At 43.1% G+C, this 20,130-nt stretch overlaps 1 protein-coding gene across 6 annotated transcripts in view; it reads right to left on the minus strand.

Moving 5' to 3' along the window:
• The window catches only part of SORCS2 (sortilin related VPS10 domain containing receptor 2), an 863,992-nt gene that overhangs the window by 104,510 nt on the left and 739,352 nt on the right, over window positions 1–20,130 (minus strand). For all 6 annotated transcript variants that reach the window (XR_012904391.2, XM_075930786.2, XM_075930785.2 and 3 more), the window contains one exon: window positions 2,590–2,769. Coding sequence is in view for 5 of the 6 variants with exons in the window: in XM_075930786.2 (XP_075786901.2) it covers window positions 2,590–2,769 (180 nt within the window). In the remaining variant the exon portion in view is untranslated. The remainder of the gene's footprint in view (window positions 1–2,589; window positions 2,770–20,130) is intronic.

Genomic DNA, 20,130 nt, shown 5'->3' on the forward strand with positions numbered 1-20,130 from the left:
TAGGCAGAGAAATTTTCCATTTATAGTGCAGCTCTTCCCAGAGCTGGCCCAAGATACGAGCTGACTGGGCTACCGCTCGGAGCACCCCATTGTAGGGGGTGCTGCATGGGGCTGCCGGGCCGGGCGGGGGTGGCACCACACATGCGCCGTGCACCCGGTGGCGGGGCCACGCAAGCGCCGCACACGTGGGGGCAGGGCCATGCATGCGCCCCGGGCCTCAGGAGCAGGGCCATGCATGCGTCACACTTCCGGGGGCGGCGCTACGCTCCCGGGGCCTGGGACGCACAAATGGCTTGGGCCGGCCCTGGCTCTTTCTTAAACACTGTAAAAATGGCTCCATGTTTATTGTGTCTCAATCATTCCTTATTAAATAGGCTGAGTTTATGGTTTTTTTTTTTTTTTTTAAAAACTAGCTCTACAAACGAAACCAGAACTTTCAAATTAATCTAAGATGCCTTCTTTTTGTTCATCACCAATAACAGAGGTACCACAGGACAGATATTGCCCTCAGTGACACTTTTGCAACTCCTAGAACTTCAGTGGGCTTACACGGATGAAACTGAATGGAGTTTATACTGTAGAGCAGTGGTCCGAAGCCTTTCTTATGCTAACAATTCTGTAGCAATAAGGGAATAGGAGAGTGTTTGTGACCCTCTAACATCTCTTTGTGACCTCCAGGTTGAGAACCCATGCTCAAGATGCTGGAGGAGGAAAAGACCCAGCTTCTTTCCTCTTAGCTGCGCTGGCTCTGCCTAGCTAACAGGAGCCAAAAAGCAGCAAAAACAAATTTTGTCGTTAAAATCGATATATGGGACTTTGATTACACAAGAGGAAGAAGATGGCTTGTTCCCCCATAACCTCCTTTTCCCAGAATACAGTAAACAATGCTGGAATTGGGAGGTTGGACTGGTAATTTTGTCACACCTTCTTTTCTCACTGCAGACTACTGAAAGAGGGAATTGCATAAAGATGGAAGCATGCCATCATCCTGCCCTCCATCTAATTAGAGAAAATAATTTAACTCCTTTCTAAACATATGTGCCAGGATAAAGCACATTGCAAATCCTTTGCAAAAAAGCCTCGTGCATTTAGTAAAAATATTTTTTAAAGCTGCAGAGGAGGCAGACTATTAAGTTCAAGAGTTGTCATCATCATCTTTCTGAACAAGAGAATTGATGGCAATTTCCCCCCTAAACTATTTTTCCTTATTTCTTTAGACAACTGCTAAAGGTTTAAAATAAAGGGTATTTCAAGGATGGCTGCAAGGATGGGTGTAGGGGTCAATTGCGGAAGAACTTTGTACATGTTAGGTTAGGAGTGGTGAGGCCTGCATTCTTTTCCTCCTTTCCCTATATCTGATGAGCCAGAAGCAAGTCTTTGGGAACATATGCCCATGTAGCAAGAACGAATTGTAGATAAGGACGAGAACGCATAAACAATTCTGTTTACCCTAACGTATTGATCATGTAAACAGGGCCAGAGAACAAGTAGAACTAGATCAGAACCAGATTGATAACTAAGAGCTAAGCCCTACATCAGCATGTAATGAGTAACCCCTGGAAATTTCCAAACTGACAAACAAGGCAGGAAAACTGTATTTAAGGCTGCCTCAGAGCCTAGCAAATCGAACCTCACTGATGGGCTTTGGGTACCAGTGCCTCGGAAGCTAAGACAACCTCCCACTTCGTCCGCAGCCTACCCGGGATTCCAGGCTTGCAGGAAGGGATATAAAATATGCCGCTTCTTTGTTACGTTGTTCTTCCATTTATGGGGCACAGCTGTTAGCTGTCAGGAAATAAACGACTTGTATTTGACAGATACCTGTGTGGCGTATTTTGTAGTTTGGGAACCCAATGTCAGACGTTAGACTTACTCTGGCCGGCTACAATAGGGAAAAAGGGCCTACAGAAAACAAGAGGATTTGTGGTATGACTCAGATCTAATATTCTGGCTCTTCATTGTTTGGGTGAATAGTTAAGACTCAGTACTATGTTTGTACAACTGCTATTTGCTGAGATTCTCTTGGCAAAAAAAGCTTCCTGAACATTGAAAAACAAAACCACTGAAATCTGTAAACAAAACTCAATGAATGGACTTACATTGTATCTGATAATTACATTCTCAGACAAAGCTGCCAGCATCTGAAATGCTGACAAATTGTAAAACAAATGTAAGCCAAAAAGAATATTGCTGTATTGCTTACAAGCCAAATTTTGTTACATAAGACAGTTTCATGAATGTTTATAATCCTCCTTTCCCAATTAACTGGTGCTAACTGAATCTTAGTGCTTGACTTCCCAGTACTTGAAATAACCCCTGACCTTGAATTTGAAGAAAGTGAAAAATAATAAACTTGTTACTGCACATTCTTGGGAACTCAGGAAACTGAGTATTTTAGGAGGAAGAGCAGAGAAAGGGAGACATTAGAGAAATGTTGTACTCTCTTTACATCACTCCAGAGGATTAGGGATAATTTTATCACTGTAAAGTTAATTACGTTCATAATTAGAGCTGCTGATAACAAAAAGTAGGAGAAGCAAAGGAAGAGGCAAAAAGCAACAAAATGTTAATATTGGCATGGCTCCCTACCTCCAGAATATCTATCAGGACATTCTCTTCTGGTTGCTTAGTGCTCCTGACATTCTCCAGTAAAATGGAATAGTATACGCCCTGTGGGTCAGACTGGTACAGGTTGTACGTGTCTGTCTGGTACCATTCTTGAACAGCCACAAACACTTGGTTTTCATCTGTGCTGATAATCTGTAAATCCTGCAGAAAAAATAAGATATGAGATAAATTATAATTGGCAATTTAAAAGGCATTATCATGCCTACATAACAAAAAAATAAATTGGTCATGAGACTCAAGTGTCAGAGAGCCCTGACTATGAGCTCCTCCAGTCTGGGTACTGAGAAATCTACTATCTCCTATCTATCACAGATTATGAAAAAAATAATTTGTACCCTAGACTTTGAAATCCAAGTTACATATTAATATCTGAAAAAGATGCTTTAATTTCTTATCAGAAGTGGGTTGGAGTTCTTAAACCAATTCCTAGTTGAAAGATTTCTGCATTACAAAATCTCCACCAATATTTGCAGCAGAGATACATAAGACTGAAGGGACACAGAACGTGACGTAATCTCACAAGACAAACAAAACTTCATGAAATCTCCATATGATCTAAAATAGGATGAGTTGCAACCAACAATTAGGAGACATATTACAAAGAGGCTAGAGAATAACAAAAACTCTTTGTGGCAGAGTATGTCTTCCTATGCAGATCACTGAGCACAGCAGGGCCACTGAGTGTTACTTTAATATAAATATTAAATAACAACAACAACACTCTGCATTCATTTCTCAATAATTTCATGCTTGGATTATTGCAATAGCTTCTTTGCTGGACTCCCTACTTCCTCTCTTCATCCTCTGCAGGGAAAATGCAGGCTAATTCATCTTGTAGAAAATAGTCCAATACACAAATATTCAATCAGAGGAAGAAATCAGAAAATAGCAATGCTGAAATAGGCAGTAATAATGGACTGAAAATTGGACCTGCTTTTGCAATAGGATACACCAGCACAAAGGTCAATGCTGTTTTTGGTTACATACCAGAAGCATCATATCATGGGAAATAAATCATTACCCCTTTCTATGAAGTTGGTTGCAACAACATCTGGAATATTATATTCATTTCTTGTTACCTTATTAATGAAGAAATGCTGATAAAGTAGGAGTGCAGAGAAGAGCTTCCAAAAAATAAATAGGGGTATGTCTACACTACCCTCCTAGTTCGAACTAGGAGGGTAATGTAGGCATACCGCACTTGCAAATGAAGCCCGGGATTTGAATTTCCCGGGCTTCATTTGCATAAGAGGGGAGCCGCCATTTTTAAAACCCCGCTGGTTCGAACCCCGTGCAGCGAGGTGTACCGGTAGTTCAGAATAGGAATCCTAGTCCGAACTACCTAGTTCGAGCCCCGTGTAGCCGCGCTGCACGGGGTTCGAACCAGCGGGGTTTTAAAAATGGCGGCTCCCCGCTTATGCAAATGAAGCCCAGGAAATTCAAATCCCGGGCTTCATTTGCAAGTGCGGTATGCCTACATTACCCCGCTAGTTCATACTAGCGGGGTAGTGTAGACATACCGTAGGTGGCAGGAGGGAATGGCCTCTGAGTAAATATGTAACAACACCTTTATTACATTTATATTTCTTTATATAAAAGCAAGAAGAACTGACCAGATGCAGAAGAAGAGATGAGTACATATAAGAATGAATACACTGCACAGTCAGCACTTCTTTGGAAGGTATGGTGAAAAGCAAGACAAAAAACATTTTTGTATATAAAAGGAATTAACTGCAATGTCTCATTTAATCCCATTCACCAGTCCAAATTATTTAAAAAATGTCATTGATACATCTTCTGGAACAAAACAACCTGTGGGAAAGGTCTTTGTTGAAGACAAAATCTCTCACACATGGTTGACCTCAAAGCCATTCTCCAAAGCCTTGCAAGTATAACTTTGTATTGAATCAGAAGTAGATTTTTTTAATGAATCCATTTAATGGGTCTCTTCATTATTTTTAATTACCAGCACTATTCATAAACAAGCAAGAAGATGGGTATGCAACAGCTAGTAGTTTACCATAACCCATGACTAACATCATATTTGCCTTTCCTGACTCAGCCTGAGAATAGTTATGCTGCTATTCCAATAAACACGTATGGAGGTGGAAGCAAGATAAATTACTAAAGAGTATAGGAATAAAGAGTTTGAAAGGGTATCCATTAGTGAAAAGTTCTAAAAACCCTTTAAATTGTTATCATAGCTATTATCAGGACTTTTGCAGAAGCCTTAAGAGCATTATTACTGTAAAATGTTTATAAAGTGTCATAAACATACAGAATGCTTTACCGAACACAGATAAGATTGTTCCTTGTGCCAAGTGATGAGAATCTAAATAAAGCGAAAAAAGCAAACGCAGGATGAAACACAGAGCAGCAATGCAAAAGAGGGTGCCCCTGAGTGCTACTATTGATCAGAATGTGGAAGAAGAGATTACTTAGGCCACGCCTAGACTACAGAGAAGATTGATGCTACGGTGGTTGATCTTCTGGCATTGGATTTAACAAAGACCCACTGTAGCCAGACAGGAACCCCCCTTGTAACATCCATTTTTGCTTGCCTGGAGCATACAGGGCACACAGAGCAGAAGGCCCAGGCTGTGTGACCGTGAATGGCTGTAAACAGAGATATGCTAATTGCTGACCAAGAGGCTGCCAAGGAGTGTCCTTGACTCAAACCCATATTGATACGAACACACAGCCATCCGCGGGGGGAGGAATCTCTTGCCCAGTAAAAAAATGTCTAGTACACACAATTTAGTTATCTCTCTTGCAAGTGTAAATTAACTTGAAACTCGCTTGTAAGAACTGGCGCCACAAAACGGACCAGTACAATTCGGCATCTTAGATAAGAAAGAGGATACGGGCCCCCAGGGGTCTATAGATGGGTCCAGCAGCGCATTTTCTCTGAGTGTCAATCTACCATCTATCTGCTGGTCGGGTTTGGTGTTTGATCTTCCGAGGTTCCAGAGGGGACGCCCACCTCGTATTCGTCTTTACGAGGAATTGAGAGACCGGTCCTGGCCTGACACGCTGGAGTCAAGAGGCACAGAAAGGGGTAAAAATTGTACCTGGATGTGGTCCTTTGCTTAAGTATATATATACATAGTGTTAGAGCTCTTTAAAGATTAAGCTGTCACTTGGTACCATTATTTCTATTTTCTATCTTTACCTTTTTCCTGTAATCATTTTTAAGACCTATATATATATATATATATTTGCTAGCATTTAAGAAATAAAGCAATAGCCATTGTAACCGTATGATTTAAAAGTTCCTTTAATAAACCTGTAACTGTTTAAGTTTTAACCTGACTCCTTCAGTTGCTGTAATAGAACCAAGCACAATTTAAAAGAACTTCAGCCAGTCATAAAGGGACAGACATAGGGAGAGCTTGGGCGTTTGGATCTGTGTCACTCCCAGGTGACAAGATCCGTTGGGGCACCTTTTCGTCCTTTCCTAGGCTGCCCGCTGCGAAGGAACCCCTGTGTTCTAGCAGCTAAAATCTAAGGTGTAATAAGCTCTTCCTATATAACGGGGCGTCTGTAGGCCTGCTGGCCACCCTCTGCGACGGGACCCCGGTCCTAGCAGTAAAGACACGGACATTAAACCTTTTCTCGGAAACATACACACACACACTGCCCTGACTGTCGGCTGACACCCACTAAATCAAACTCTGAGGGCACCCCTGCCGATGTTCCAACTCCTACTCCTCGCGAGGAGTAAAGAAAGCCAACAGGAGCATTTCTCCCATCAATCTCCTACTATGAGGATGATGCTGAAGCTTAGTTCAAGGTACATTTGACTCCAACTACGTTTTTTACGTAACTGGAATTGTATTACTTAAGCCAAACTTCAGCTGTAGTGTAGAACTGGCTTCAGAGATGTGGGGTTTACAGATTAATTTAAAGGAGAAAAGATAAAGCAATCTTCAGATAAGCTGGGAGATTGGCACCAGAAACAGAGGGAACAAAGCTAGGAATGGAAGATGTAGCTAATCTGATTTTTACCCCGATGTAGCTGTACTGACTTCCATGAAGTTACTCCTAATTTCATTGATGTAAATCAGAGAAGAATCCAACAATAAGGAGAAAAGACAAGAGAACTGGGAAGAGGTAAGTGAGAACAGAGAAGTAGGTGGATGCAAGAATAGATGTGATTTTGAATTGCAGGATGAAGCATTTCAATTTTATGTGGTAGGAGATGGGAAGTCAATGGAAGTTCAGGAGGACCTAACAAGGTTGGAGCAGTGAGAGGAGATGATGCCTTTAATAAAGGATTTTTGGACAGACTGGCAGGGGACAGCTGGAAGGCAAGAAGGCCAGACAGGAGGCGTTGATACATTTCACTAATTCTTCTCTTCCAACTGCAACTATCAATAATAAGAAAGCAAAGTGTGCACTCATCCTGTTCAAGATGTCAATTGCTTCTTTTTCTGTATCTGGCAGGAATTAGGATGCTGGTATTAACAGAGGGTAACCAAATCTGCCTTTCACCCTTCCTGGACATAGCCTGTTCCATTCTTATTATATTTTCAGCAAAGTCTGTTTCAGCATATTTACCTAAGCATTTGCAACCCTGTTACTTGGTTATACTTCTTTCCAGCTGTCCCAAAGAACATCATCTGGCCAAATATTGCTGATATGACTCAGAGTAAATTAACTGAAGTGAGGAAAGCTGCAAGTTTCACACCTGATTCTAAAACATCTTTTAAACTTCCAAATGATACAAGGGTTGTGCAGACCAAACTAAAAAAAATTACAGATAAACTCCCTTTCCTGTTCCTCTTTCTTGTTCATATTGCTACCTTCCATTTTTCGATGTAAGCCAGGGAAACAGTCATTGAGGATTAAAGCTTAACAATTTTGATAAGGTCTATGCACTCACATTCCAATTGACTTCAACGAGTGCTCCACACGTCACCCGGGACAGTTAGCACTTTCCAAGCCAGGGGCCTTAGCGAATGTTGCTAGGCCGGACTTCTTGTCAATAGGGAAAGGGTTAACTGGTAACAGTGTGTGTGAGAGAAAATATCTGGTTCCAAAGAAGGCAAGTTTTATTGCTATATCTAATTCATTGCCTGCAGCCACCTTATCACGCTGTGAACTCAGCAGATCCTGGAAGCTATACATTCATTCCTCTCTTCTGCAGCCTACTCAAAGACATGCCACTCTCTTAATTTGTCATAAACATTCCTACCTGCACATTATTTACTTGATTTCATTAGTTCAGGGCTCTTTGGATGGCTTTAAAAGTCCTTAATAACCTGGAAACTTCCCAGTGTCTCAAACCAGGTTTTGAAGTCTTTTCTTGTTGTGCTCATGTAATGTTTGATCGCGGGTACTTTCATTTCCATATTCAGATTATAGAGCTGCACATTTGGGCCCCCTGAGGCAGAATTGATCTTCCTTGCCACTAAAATGATTTTTGCTGTTTGCCTCTCCAACCATGTCATCTCTTCTAATGGATTTTCTTCACTGGCTTCCTATCTTGCACATCATTTCCATTCCTGCTCTCACCAGTACTAGCAATGCCTCTGCTCCATCAGTCAAACCAGTGTCACACTCCTGTCAGCTCCTTCTTCTGCTGTCATCCTCATACCTTTTCCCATGTGGCTTAATGCTTGGAATTCCCCATTCACTGTGCCAGCTGCCATCCTCCCATCTCTGAAATCACGCCTCAAACCTCACTTTGTAACCCCTCAAGATAACTCATGTCAGGAAAACACCGTCCCTCAATCATTAGAAATCAGTGATGTTCCAAAAACATCCAGGTCATCTCACTGCTTTCTGAGGCAGGGACCAAGTATCCATAAGTGCTTTGTACAACAGGAGCACACATAAATAAAAGTAATATAGTACCTCCTCACTCCTAAGACTTTTGTCATGCCTCACTGTCTACAGCTCAAAACTTGTTTCCTTAGACTCCTCTCTTGTTTTGCCAGCTAATCTTGTTACACCCTCCCCTTCATCATCACCCCTCAAACAGCTCTAATGTGAATACCTGATTTTTCCATCACTTACAATATCTAAAAAACTGAAAAAAAATATTTCGCCTTGACTGAAAAAATAAATCACAATTTTCAGTGGCTCCAGAATTTTTTTAAAAATGGTGTGGAATGAAATATTTTTTTCACTAGACACAAAACATGTTGTTTTGATTTTTTAAAGAAGTTTTTATAAATTTCAAAAAACCCGAAGTGAATTTTGGTACAAAATTCTGAATATAGAAATATAATATAGAACATAGAAATTGAAATGATTTGTTTCAAAAATATAAAAAAGAAACAATTTCATTTTTTCTGCTTCTCTTTTTCCAGGTATCTCTTCCCTCCGCCCCCTTCCCCACAAAATAATTTGCCAAAATCTATACAATTCAGAATATCAGAATATGTTTCAGTTAACCTGAATCTTCATTTTTTAGTGATAAAATGTTTTGGTCAAAAAAATCATTCTGCTTTATTCATGACTCCTTTCCATCCTATCAAGCTAATCCTAATACTTCCTATGTCCTCACTGAACTCCATGGGCCTGCATGGGGGTCAGCTCTGTGGGATCAAGGATATGTCTGGGGTGTAATCCAACCCACTGATAGTAAAACTGGCCACAAAGGGTACGTCTAAACTACATGCCTCTGTCGGGAGAGGCATGTAGATTTGCTTTTTTGGCAAAGGCAAATGAAGCTGCGATTTAAATGATCGCGGCTTCATTTACATTTACATGGCTGCCGCGCTGAGCCGACAAACAGCTGATCAGCTGTTTGTCCGCTCAGCGCGCTAGTCTGGACGCTCCCCTGCCGACATCAAAGCCCTTTGTCAGCAGCCCCAGTAAACCTCATCCCACGAGGAATAACGGGGCTGCCGACAAAGGGCTTTGATGTCGGCAGGGGAGCGTCCAGACTAGCGCGCTGAGCGGACAAACAGCTGATCAGCTGTTTGTCGGCTCAGCGCGGCAGCCATGTAAATGTAAATGAAGCCGCGATCATTTAAATCGCTGCTTCATTTGCCTTTACCTATGTGTCTAATCTACATGCCTCTGACGACAGAGGCATGTAGTCTAGACACAGCCAAAGTGTTGTAAAATGCAGAGAGTAAACCATTTGAAAATGTTTCCCCTCACTCAATTGGTTGTACTCTTAAAAAAAAATTATCTTTCGCAACTGGATTTCCTCCATATGTGTACCTCACATCCATTCCATTGTAGGTGTGGTGCCAGAAGTTTTTTCCTCAGTGGTATCCATAGGGGACCAGCTCAGACACCCTCTGACGTGGCACACATCTGTGCCAGTGTAAGGGGTGCCACTAGCTCGCAGTTCCTTCTTGCTAGACTCCAACGGAGGGGAAGAACGGTGAGTCATGGAATGGATATAATTCAAAGAACAACAGATATGAAAAGTAAACAGCTTTTATTCTTGAAGTACTTGCTCATGTCCATTATATTATAGATGACTCCCAAGTCCCTAAGGGAGGCTGGTAGGAGTTCAAGGACATGTCGATTGCAACACAGTCCTGCCAAATGCAGTGTCATCTCTGGCCTGCTGCATGATCACAGAATCATAGGGCTGGAAGAGACCTTGGGAGATCATTGAGTCTAGCCCCCTGCCCAAAGCATGGCTCGATGGCATAGTGCATCATGAATATATGTACTGAAGACCATGCCATAGCACTGCAGATGTCTGGGAGAGGGACATATGCCAGGAAGGAAGCCTAAAACTCGTGAGCCCTAGTGGAGTGAGCCTAGTGGAGGTACAGCCTGTGCTATCTCGTAACAAATACGGATATAGTTGGTGAACCAATTTTAGATCCCTTGAGTGGACACAGGAAGGCCCTTCATCTTGTCATATTGCAATGAAGAGCTGGGTCAATCCTGCAAAAGAGTGGGGTGCACTCCACATAGAAAGCCAGAGCACACCTGACATGTACAGTGTGCAGCTTCATCTCCTAGTTGGTTGCGTGAGGCTTTGGACAGAAGTCCAGCAGGAAGATATCCTGGTTGACATGGAAATGTGACACCATCTTTGGCATGAAGGTTGTATGCGGCCACAGCTGGAAACTATCCTTGTACAATACCATGTATGGAAACTCTGAAGTGAGAGCCTTAATTTTGGAGACAGGTCCCACAGATGTAATAGCTACAAAGAATTCAACCTTCCACAACATAGTGGAAGAAGAACAAGAAGCCATAGGTTCATAGGACAGAACCATGAACCTGTAAAGAACCAAGTTAAGGTCCCATTGGGGTGCCAGGTCCTGGATCTATTGAAAAAAATCTTCCAAAGCATTTCAGGAACCTAACCAGAATTTCATGCAAGAATACCAGTCTATCCTGGATGTGATGATGAAAGGCTGATATGGCTGCTAGGTGCACCTTAACCAAAAAGGTAAGACCTTGGTGTTCTAAATAAAGCAAAAAGTAATTCAGGATGGACTTCAGAGATGGTAGATATTCCACACCATGACCAGGAAGATATTCCACCCCATGACCAGCAGGTGGAACACTTCCACATGGCCAGGAAAGTTGCTCTGGTAGAGGGCTGTCTGCTCTCCAAGAGAACCTGCTGTACCAGACTAAAGCAGGCTTGTTCCTCCGATTTCAGCATTTAAGATATGAGGTGGAGAAAGGCAAAGTTCAGGTGATGGAGTCTCCTGTGATCCTGCAAGAGTAGATCTGCGTGGCTGGGAAGTGGCCACAGAGCTGCAACAGCCAAGTTTACAAGCATGCCAAAGCAATGCTGACACAACCATGCTGGGGCAGTCCGAATGACTCATGGCTTGTCCTTCTTGATTTTTGAGAAAGTTTGCTGATAAGCAGAACTGGCTGGAGGGCTTACATCAGGTCTACTGATCAAGACAGGAGAGAGGCATCTGACAGTGAGTCTGTGCTGAAGCCTTGAAGAGAAGAAAACTGACGACTCTCTGGTGGTAAACAGGTCCACTCCAGGAGCTTCCCACTTAAGGAAGAGCTTTCTGGCAATCTCAGAGTGCAGGGACAACTTGTGATGAGAAAAGAAGGACCTGCTGAGGGGATCAACCATCATACTCCAGACGCTGCAGAGTTGCGAGGCTTCCACGTGGATTGCATGCTAGATGCAGAAGTCCCACAAGCCGACAATTGAGTCCTCCCTCCTCCCTCCTGTTGACATAGAACACTGAGGCTGTGTCATCCATCAATACCTGCAGCACCTGACTGGACTGTTGAGGAAGGAAGACACTGCAAGCCTGGCAAATGGCTTTGAGAGACATCATATTTATATGCAATGTGAGCTACTTTTGAGACCATAATCCCTGAGGGTATGTCTACACTACAAAGTTAGTTCGAACTAACGGATGTTAGTTCGAACTAACTTTCATAGGCGCTACGCTAGCGCTCTGTTAGTTTGAGCGCTTAGTTCGAACTAGGAAAACCTCATTTTACGAGGATTAAGGCTAGTTCGAACTAGCTAGTTCGAATTAAGGGGTGTGTAGCCCCTTAATTCGAACTAGTGGGAGGCTAGCCCTCCCCAGGTTTCCCCGGTGGCAACTCTGGCCAACACCAGGGAAACTCTATTGCCCCCCCTCCTGGCCCCGGACCCCTTAAAGGGGCACGGGCTGGCTACGGTGCCCGTGCCAGGTGCAAGCCTGCCAGCACCCAGCCAGCAGACCCTGCACCTGGCACGGATCAAGCCACCCACCCGATGCCCCCCAGCCCTCCCCCTCTTCCCGGGACCAGGCTGGCAGCTCCCGGGAGCTTGCCCGGGACCGCAAGAGGCGGGCACCCGCCTGGGCTAGTGCAGACATCGTGGACCTTGTCCACGATCTCCGCACTAGGCACAGGGAAGTGGCCGTCCAGGCTGGCAGCTCTCCTGCCCTAGCCACCCAGGAGCAGGTGTGCAAGAGAATCAAGGGGGTCAAGTGAGACCCCCGACCCTGAGCCCTGAGCTTACAATGGCCGTCCTGGGTCAGACCAAAGGTCCATCTAGCCCAGTAGCCTGTCTGCCGACAGCGGCCAACCCTAGGGACCCTGGAGGGGATGGACCGAAGGCAGTGACAAAGCCATTTGTCTCGTGCCATCCCTCTCCAGCCTTCCACAAACCTTGGGCAGGGACACCACTCCTACCCCCTGGCTAATACCACTCCATGGACCCAGCCTCCATGACTTGATCTCACTTCCCTTTAAAGTCTGTTCTAGTTGTAGCCTTCACAGCCTCCTGCAGCAAGGAGTTCCACAGGTTGACTCTTTGCTTTGTGAAGAACAAGTTTCTGTTACTAGTTTGAAGCCTGCTACCCATTCCTTTCTTTTGGTGTCCTCTAGTCCTTCTTTATGGGAACTAATGAAGAACTTTTCTGTATGCACCCTCTCCACCCCACTCATGCTTTTAGAGACCTCTATCCTGTCCCCCCTCTGTCTCCTCTTTTCTAAGATGAAAAGTCCCAGTCTCTTTAGCCTCTCTTCATATGGGACCTGTTCCCAACCCCTGATCATTTTAGTTGTCCTCCCCTCTCCCAGCCTCTCTCTTCCCCTCTCCCACCTCCTTTTCCCAGTCTCCCCCAGTTTTGTTCAATAAAGACAGATTCCATTTTTGAACACAATTGTCCTTTATTTTGTACATCAAGGAAAGGGGCTATGGAAGGGTAAGTGGAAGGAGGTGAGGGAGGAATGGGGTACGAGCCCCCAATGGGGAGGACTGGGCTGGCTCTGCGGGCTTCTGGGGAGTGGAAGATCTCCTGCAGCCCCCCAATTGCCCCCTCTCCCCAGATGGCAGCCTGCGGCAAGTGCAGCCGGTCTGATGGCCGAGTGCTGTGATGTGCCCAGTGTGGGTAGTCCAGGCACTCCAAGCCAGGACTGCTTTGCAAGCGGGGCACCCCTGAGAACTGTCTGTCCGGGGTGGGGGTCGGGACCCTTTAAGCGCAGCCCTCGGCTAGCCTGAGACAGCATCTCCACGCTCTAAGTCCTCCTCTGATGCCCTGCCGGCACTGCTTCCAGCCATCCTTAAGCCCGGTTCAGGGTCCACTTAATGTGGACATGCTAGTTCGAATTAACAAAACGCTAATTCGAACTAGTTTTTTAGTCTAGATCTGTTAGTTCGAATTAGCTTAGTTCGAATGAACTAATTCGAACTAAGTTAGTTCGAATTAGCGCTGTAGTGTAGACATACCCTGAGTCAGCAGTGTACCAAGATGCACTCCCCACCCAAGTCAGACACATCCAGAATCAGAGAGACTATGGGATGTGGGCTTGCAAATTTGACACCATCAAAGGAGGCTTAAAGATAAACATGGAATGGCTCCCACATTACAATAGGTAATTTCCCCTTCAGGTACGCTCACCTTCTCATCACTGTTGGAGGTAAGCCACATCCACTCTGATTTCATTAGCATTGATGTCACCCTCCCATCTCTGTATCCCTTTCCTTTCCTTTCCTTTCCTTTCCTTTCCTTTCCTTTCCTTTCCTTTCCTTTTCTAGCATCTGGAGAAGTGAGTTGTATCTCATGAAAGCTTATGCCCTAATTGATTGGCTAGTCTTTAAAGTGCCCCCAGATTCCTTGTTACAATAGAGATAGACTCTCCTCAGTTTCCTGACAAATGTTCACAGTGCTCCATTAGGCCTATAATTAAGTACCAGATGACATCTCACAACACCTCTGTGATAGGCGGATAGCATTATGACGTTTTTTCACATCAAAAAAATATGGGGGAAGAAGGGGCAGGGATCAAATTCACATGGCAAGCGTACTCTATAGACAATATTAGTAGAATGGTAAAATGGAGGATGGCATTCAAGGAAGAGAGCAAATGCTGCAATAGCGGCTACTGCTACTGACATCTGTTTCTTCTTCTGCAATTCACCAACCTCTCATATCCAAGCCCCAAGGCCTGGCCCAAGCCAAGTAAGAAAGTAACAGTCTGTATTGGCCAGAGAGTATTGGTGCAAAAGACAATTGATATCTGCAGTCTGCTTCAACTAAAAGAGCAGAGAGAAAATACCTTACACCACCATGCGCACTACAACAGCACTGGAAACAGACACACTATAATCATGCAGTCAAACCAGTGTTGCCAACTCTCCTCATTTTATTTCAAGTCTTGCATTATTTCTTGCTTTTCCTTCATGTGCCTGCTGTCAGAGGCATGTGATTATGTGATAATCTCAGTTTGCCTTTAAAAATGAAGTGAGTTCCTAGCCCACTCTGTTAAAGCTGTAAAATGTGACCTTACAGTACCCAAAGACCCCAACACTGCAAAACAAATATAAATAACCCAACATTTGTAATTTTTAAAAATCTCATGATTTTTAAGATGCCATGATTATTAGGGGGATTCATGCTTTGGGAATGGCAATCCTATTAATCTAAAACTAGGCAACAAATTACACTGAATCCAAAGTCCTTACAAACAGAATCCTGAGTGGATACAACATTTTGTATCTGCATCCGCATATGTATCCGCAAAAATGGTCCATAGATATCTGCATCCACATTTGTGCACATAGATACCCACGGATATAAAGCAGATATCTGCAAATTTGCAGGATTCTAGATACAAAATTTGTATCTGCATCCACTTCTATATCTGCAAAAATGAGCCATGGATCTCCACATCCATAGACATGGATATAAAGCAGATATCTGTGTATTTGCAGGACTCTACTTACTGGAATGATACTCTTGACTTTTATAGATACAAGAGGTGTGAATGTCCAAAGCTCCTACAGACAAAGTTGCATAGGACTTGTATTTCCACCATCCAAGTTCTCCCTTTACTCGCAGTGAATGAGATCAACAAAACTAACTACCCCACAAAAGCCTCATGCTGTCCTAGTGCAGTACTGTGAAAAGGGTGGACAGGAATTAGGGAGGAGAACTGCCTCCTGGGTCCACCTACAAATGTTAATGCTGGTTCTGCTTTTTAATATTTCTAGCTATGTCAGAGGATGAGACTGAAGAGTCTGCTGTTCATGCAGACACAGGCAATTGTCATACCAAAGGTGTGCCTGCTGTGGCACATTCTGAAAGGGGAGCTTCCCTCCTTCATCCCTCAGTCTATGTCTAGACTACAGGCTTCTTGACAAGAAGCTTTTTTTTGGAAGAGATCTTCCAAAAAAACTTCTTGCACAAGGGAGCATCCACACTGCAAAAGCGCATTGAAAAACCAATGCTGCCAGGATGCTATCTTGCATGAAAGCAGTGATTGCTATGGACAGAATGGCCACCAGGGCACCTGTGCTTTTTCCTCTTCCCTCTTATGAAAAAACTCCCTCTTCCCCATCCATACACACCTTTTTGCTCTTTTGCAAAAAGGCTTTTTCCTCGTAGACTAAGGATTACCAATTGTGCAAAAAGCTCTCTGTTCGTTCAATTTACGGTCCAAAGAACGCGCTTGCAGTGTGGACGTAGCTCAAGTTTTGTCAGAAAAATGGCTGTTTTTCCCGGCAAAACTCTATAGTCTAGACATAGCCTCAGTAGCACCACTAAGTGTACGTGTGGGATGTACCATATAGTTCCTGCACTGCTTCCTCACCAGCAATTCCAGCAGTCCCCGAGAAGGACCGAGTAGAAATCCTTTTGCAGCTAATGTCACCCTCCCTGCCAGAGCCCACTATCTAGCTTCAGCTCACAATTTTCATAGTTAGTACTACGAAAGGAACGTGGAGTCCATTCCCCTACTGGATTGCCATTCAGCCAATGGAAAAAATGGGGACCCAAAGCTGAGCTTCTATAGACATGCCCCAGTTAGGCAAGTCCCGTTGGAACTCACTCCATAGCTGGTGGCCTGGTATCACTTACTGTCACAAAAGGGTGTGGGACATCTTCCTGCTGCTACAACTGCTGCTGTAAGGAACAGCTACCAAGGAATGGAGCCACCTAAACAAACTCCAAGATGTGCTGGGAAGAGGGAGAAAAATGAATCAAGACCTATGGGAATGAAGGGACTGATTATAGGCAGAAAGGGTACAAAATTTATGGGTCATTGACAAGAAAGTGACATTTCAGCTTGGGGGTGCCATGTGTATCACTAGCTGACACACACAAGTTTAGAGCAAGCTCTCTTGTAATTTTTGGTGCACATCACTGAGACTGTTGCATGGAAGGAATGGCTCTGTTTAGAGCCATGAAAGAGAAGATGTGGTCTCATGTACATGTGGCTTATTTTGTGAGAAGGGTAATCTGCAAAGGCACAGTTATTCTTTTTGTTGCAATAAAAGCTATATGTCAAACAAAATCGTTTAGAGAAGTTTAACTTTATTTTCCTAACCCATATTTTTCTTTAAGCCTAATAAATATAAATTTTCACTGACAGAAAACCTCCAGGTGGTAGCCAAATAAATAAAAAAATCTTGCTTTCTCTATCCCTGTCTTTATTTGGTGACAGAGCATATACAAATAGTCATGTACCACTTTGAAGAGGTAAAAGGAACAGCACCATTTCTGAGGCAATAACAGGTTATTTATTTCCTATTCTCCTTTAACTTGGTTTCTATTACCTGGAAACTTTTATTTTATTACCCATTTGCCAATATAGTGCAGCTACATAGAGATCAAGTCAAATAATAGAAGTTTTCATTCACAATATTTCCACTCCATTATCTTTTTAGAGCCAGATGTTATGCTTTACTAAATTGCAGTAGGAAATGAAAGAGAATGATGCTTTTACATTATACAATTTTTGTATCTAGTTATGTTAACTTGGAATAAATGAATGAATGAATTCAGGAAAAGCTTGCAGCACTAGCTGCCTATGAAGAGATATTACCATCAGTAAAGGTTATTTGCAAAGGTGAGAAGTGGGTTAGAGTTGTGAGAATCTTCTGTGCAACACAGTAAATTGGTTTCAATATTATTTTTATTACCATAGCATCTAGGAGTCCTAGTCATGTACCAGGACTCCACTAAAGGTTCTTACCCCAAACAACTTACAGTCTAATTTACAACTACTTCAGCATCACATAAAAAGATCTGGTTCAAATATGGAGAGAAGGAAGTAAAGACTCAGTATAGACTCATTACACAGGCTTAACTCTGGTCATCTGAAGAAGTGGGCTGTGCCCATGAAAGCTCATGATACCATCTACATGTTTTGTTAGTCTATAAAGTGCTACCAGATCATTTCGTGAAGGCGGATTTTGGTAAGCTCAGAGAGTTGATAGGTAAGGTCTCATGGGAATCAAGACTGAGGGGAAAAACAATTGAAGAGAGTTTGTAGTTTTTCAAAGCGACAATGTTAAGGGCCCAAAAGCAAGCTATTCCGCTGCGTCAGAAAGATAGAAAATATGGCAAAAGACTGCGTTGGCTTAACCACGAGATCTTGAATGATCTAAAAATAAAAAAGGAGTCATATAAAAAATGGAAAGTAGGACAAATTACAAAAGATGAATCTAGGCAAACAACACAGGAATGCAGGGGCAAGATTAGAAAGGCAAAGGCACAAAATGAGCTCAAATTAGCTACGGGAATAAAGGAAAACAAGAAGACTTTTTATAAATACATTAGAAGCAAGAGAAGACCAAGGACAGGGTAGGCCCATTGCTCAGTGAGGAGGGAGAAACAGTAATAGGAAATTTGGAAATGGAAGAGATGCTTAATAACTTCTTTGTTTCGGTCTTCACCGAGAAGTCTGAAGGAATGCCTAACATAGTGAATGCTAGTGGGAAGGGGGGAGGTTTAGAAGATAAAATAAAAAAAGAACAAGTTAAAAATCACCTAGAAAAGTTAGATGCCTGCAAGTCACCAGGGCCTGAAGAAATGCATCCTAGAATACTCAAGGAGCTGATAGGAGGTATCTGAGCCTCTGGGAGACAGGAGAGATTCCAGAAGACTGGAAAAGGGCAAATATAGTGCCCATTTATAAAAAGGGGAATAAGAACAACCCAGGAAACTACAGACCAGTTAGTTTAACTTCTGTGCCAAGGAAGATAATGGCGCAAGTAATTAAGGAAATCGTCTGTAAACACTTGGAAGGTGGCAAGGTGATAAGGAACAGCCAACATGGATTTGTAAAGAATAAATCATGTCAAACCAATCTGATAGCTTTCTTTGATAGGATAACGAGTCTTGTGGATAAGGGAGAAGCGGTGGATATGGTATACCTAGACTTTAGTAAGGCGTTTGATATGGTCTTGCATGATATTCTTATCAATAAACTAGGCAAATACAACTTAGATGGGGCTAATATAAGGTGGGTGCATAACTGGCTGGATAACCGTACTCGGAGAGTAGATTATTAATGGTTCACAATCCTGCTGGAAAGATATAACAAATGGGGTTCTGCAGGGATCTGTTTTGGGAACGGTTCTGTTCAATATCTTCATCAACGATTTAGATATTGGCATAGAAAGTACGCTTATTAAATTTGCAGATGATACCAAGCTGGGAGGGGTTGCGACTACTCTGGAGGATAGGGTCATAATTCAAATGATCTGGACAAATTGGAGAAATGGTCTGAGGTAAACAGGATGAAGTTTAATAAAGACAAATGTAAAGTGCCCCACTTAGGAAGGAACAATCAGTTTCACATATAGGCTGTATCTAGAATGGCCAGTTTTTCCGGAAAATCAGTCGCTTTTCCAGAAAAACTTGCCAGCTGTCTACACTGGCCGCTTGAATTTCCGCAAAAGCACTGACTTCCTACTGTAAGAAATCAGTGCTTCTTGCGGAAATACTATTCTGCTCCCGTTCAGGCAAAAGTCCTTTTGTGCAAAGCTTTTGCGCAAAAGGGCTAGTGTAGACAGCTCAGATTTGTTTTCCGCAAAAAAGGACTGATCGTGAAAATGGCAATCGGGGCTTTTTTGCGGAAAAGCGTGTCTAGATTGGCACGGACGCTTTTCTGCAAAAAGTGGTTTTGCGGAAAAGCGTCAGTGCCAATCTAGAAGCTCTGTTCCGAAAACGCTTTTAACAGAAAACTTTTCCGTTAAAAGCATATCCGGAAAATCATGCCAATCTAGACGCAGCCATACAGAATGGGAAGCGACTGTCAAGAAAGAAGTATGGCAGAAAGGGATCTAGGGATTATAGCGAACCACAAGCTGAATATGAGTCAGCAGTGTGATGCTGTTGGAAAAAAAGCAGACATGATTCGGGGATGCATTAACAGGTGTGTTGTGAGCAAGACAGAAGAAGTCATTCTTCCACTCTACTCTGCGCTGGTTACGCCTCAGTTGGAGTACTGTGTCCAGTTCTGGGCACCGCATTTCAAGAAAGATATGGAGAAATTGGAGAGGGTCCAGAGAAGAGGAACAAGAATGATTAAAGGTCTAGAGAACATGACCTATGAAGGAAGGCTGAAAGAATTGGGGTTGTTTAGTTTAGAAAAGAGAAGTCTGAGGGGGGACATGATGGCCGTTTTCAGGTATCTAAAAAGGTGTCATAAGGAGGAGGGAGAAAACTTGTTCATCTTGGCCTCTGGGGATAGAACAAGAAGCAATGGGCTTAAACTGCAGCAAGGGAGGTTTAGGTTGGACATTAGGAAAAAGTTCCTAACTGTCAGAGTAGTCAAACACTGGAATAAATTACCCAGGGAGGTTGTGGAATC

This window comes from Pelodiscus sinensis, chromosome 4 (genome assembly GCF_052426305.1).
Source record: "Pelodiscus sinensis isolate ZL-2025 chromosome 4, ASM5242630v1, whole genome shotgun sequence".
Lineage (NCBI taxonomy): Eukaryota > Metazoa > Chordata > Testudines > Trionychidae > Pelodiscus > Pelodiscus sinensis.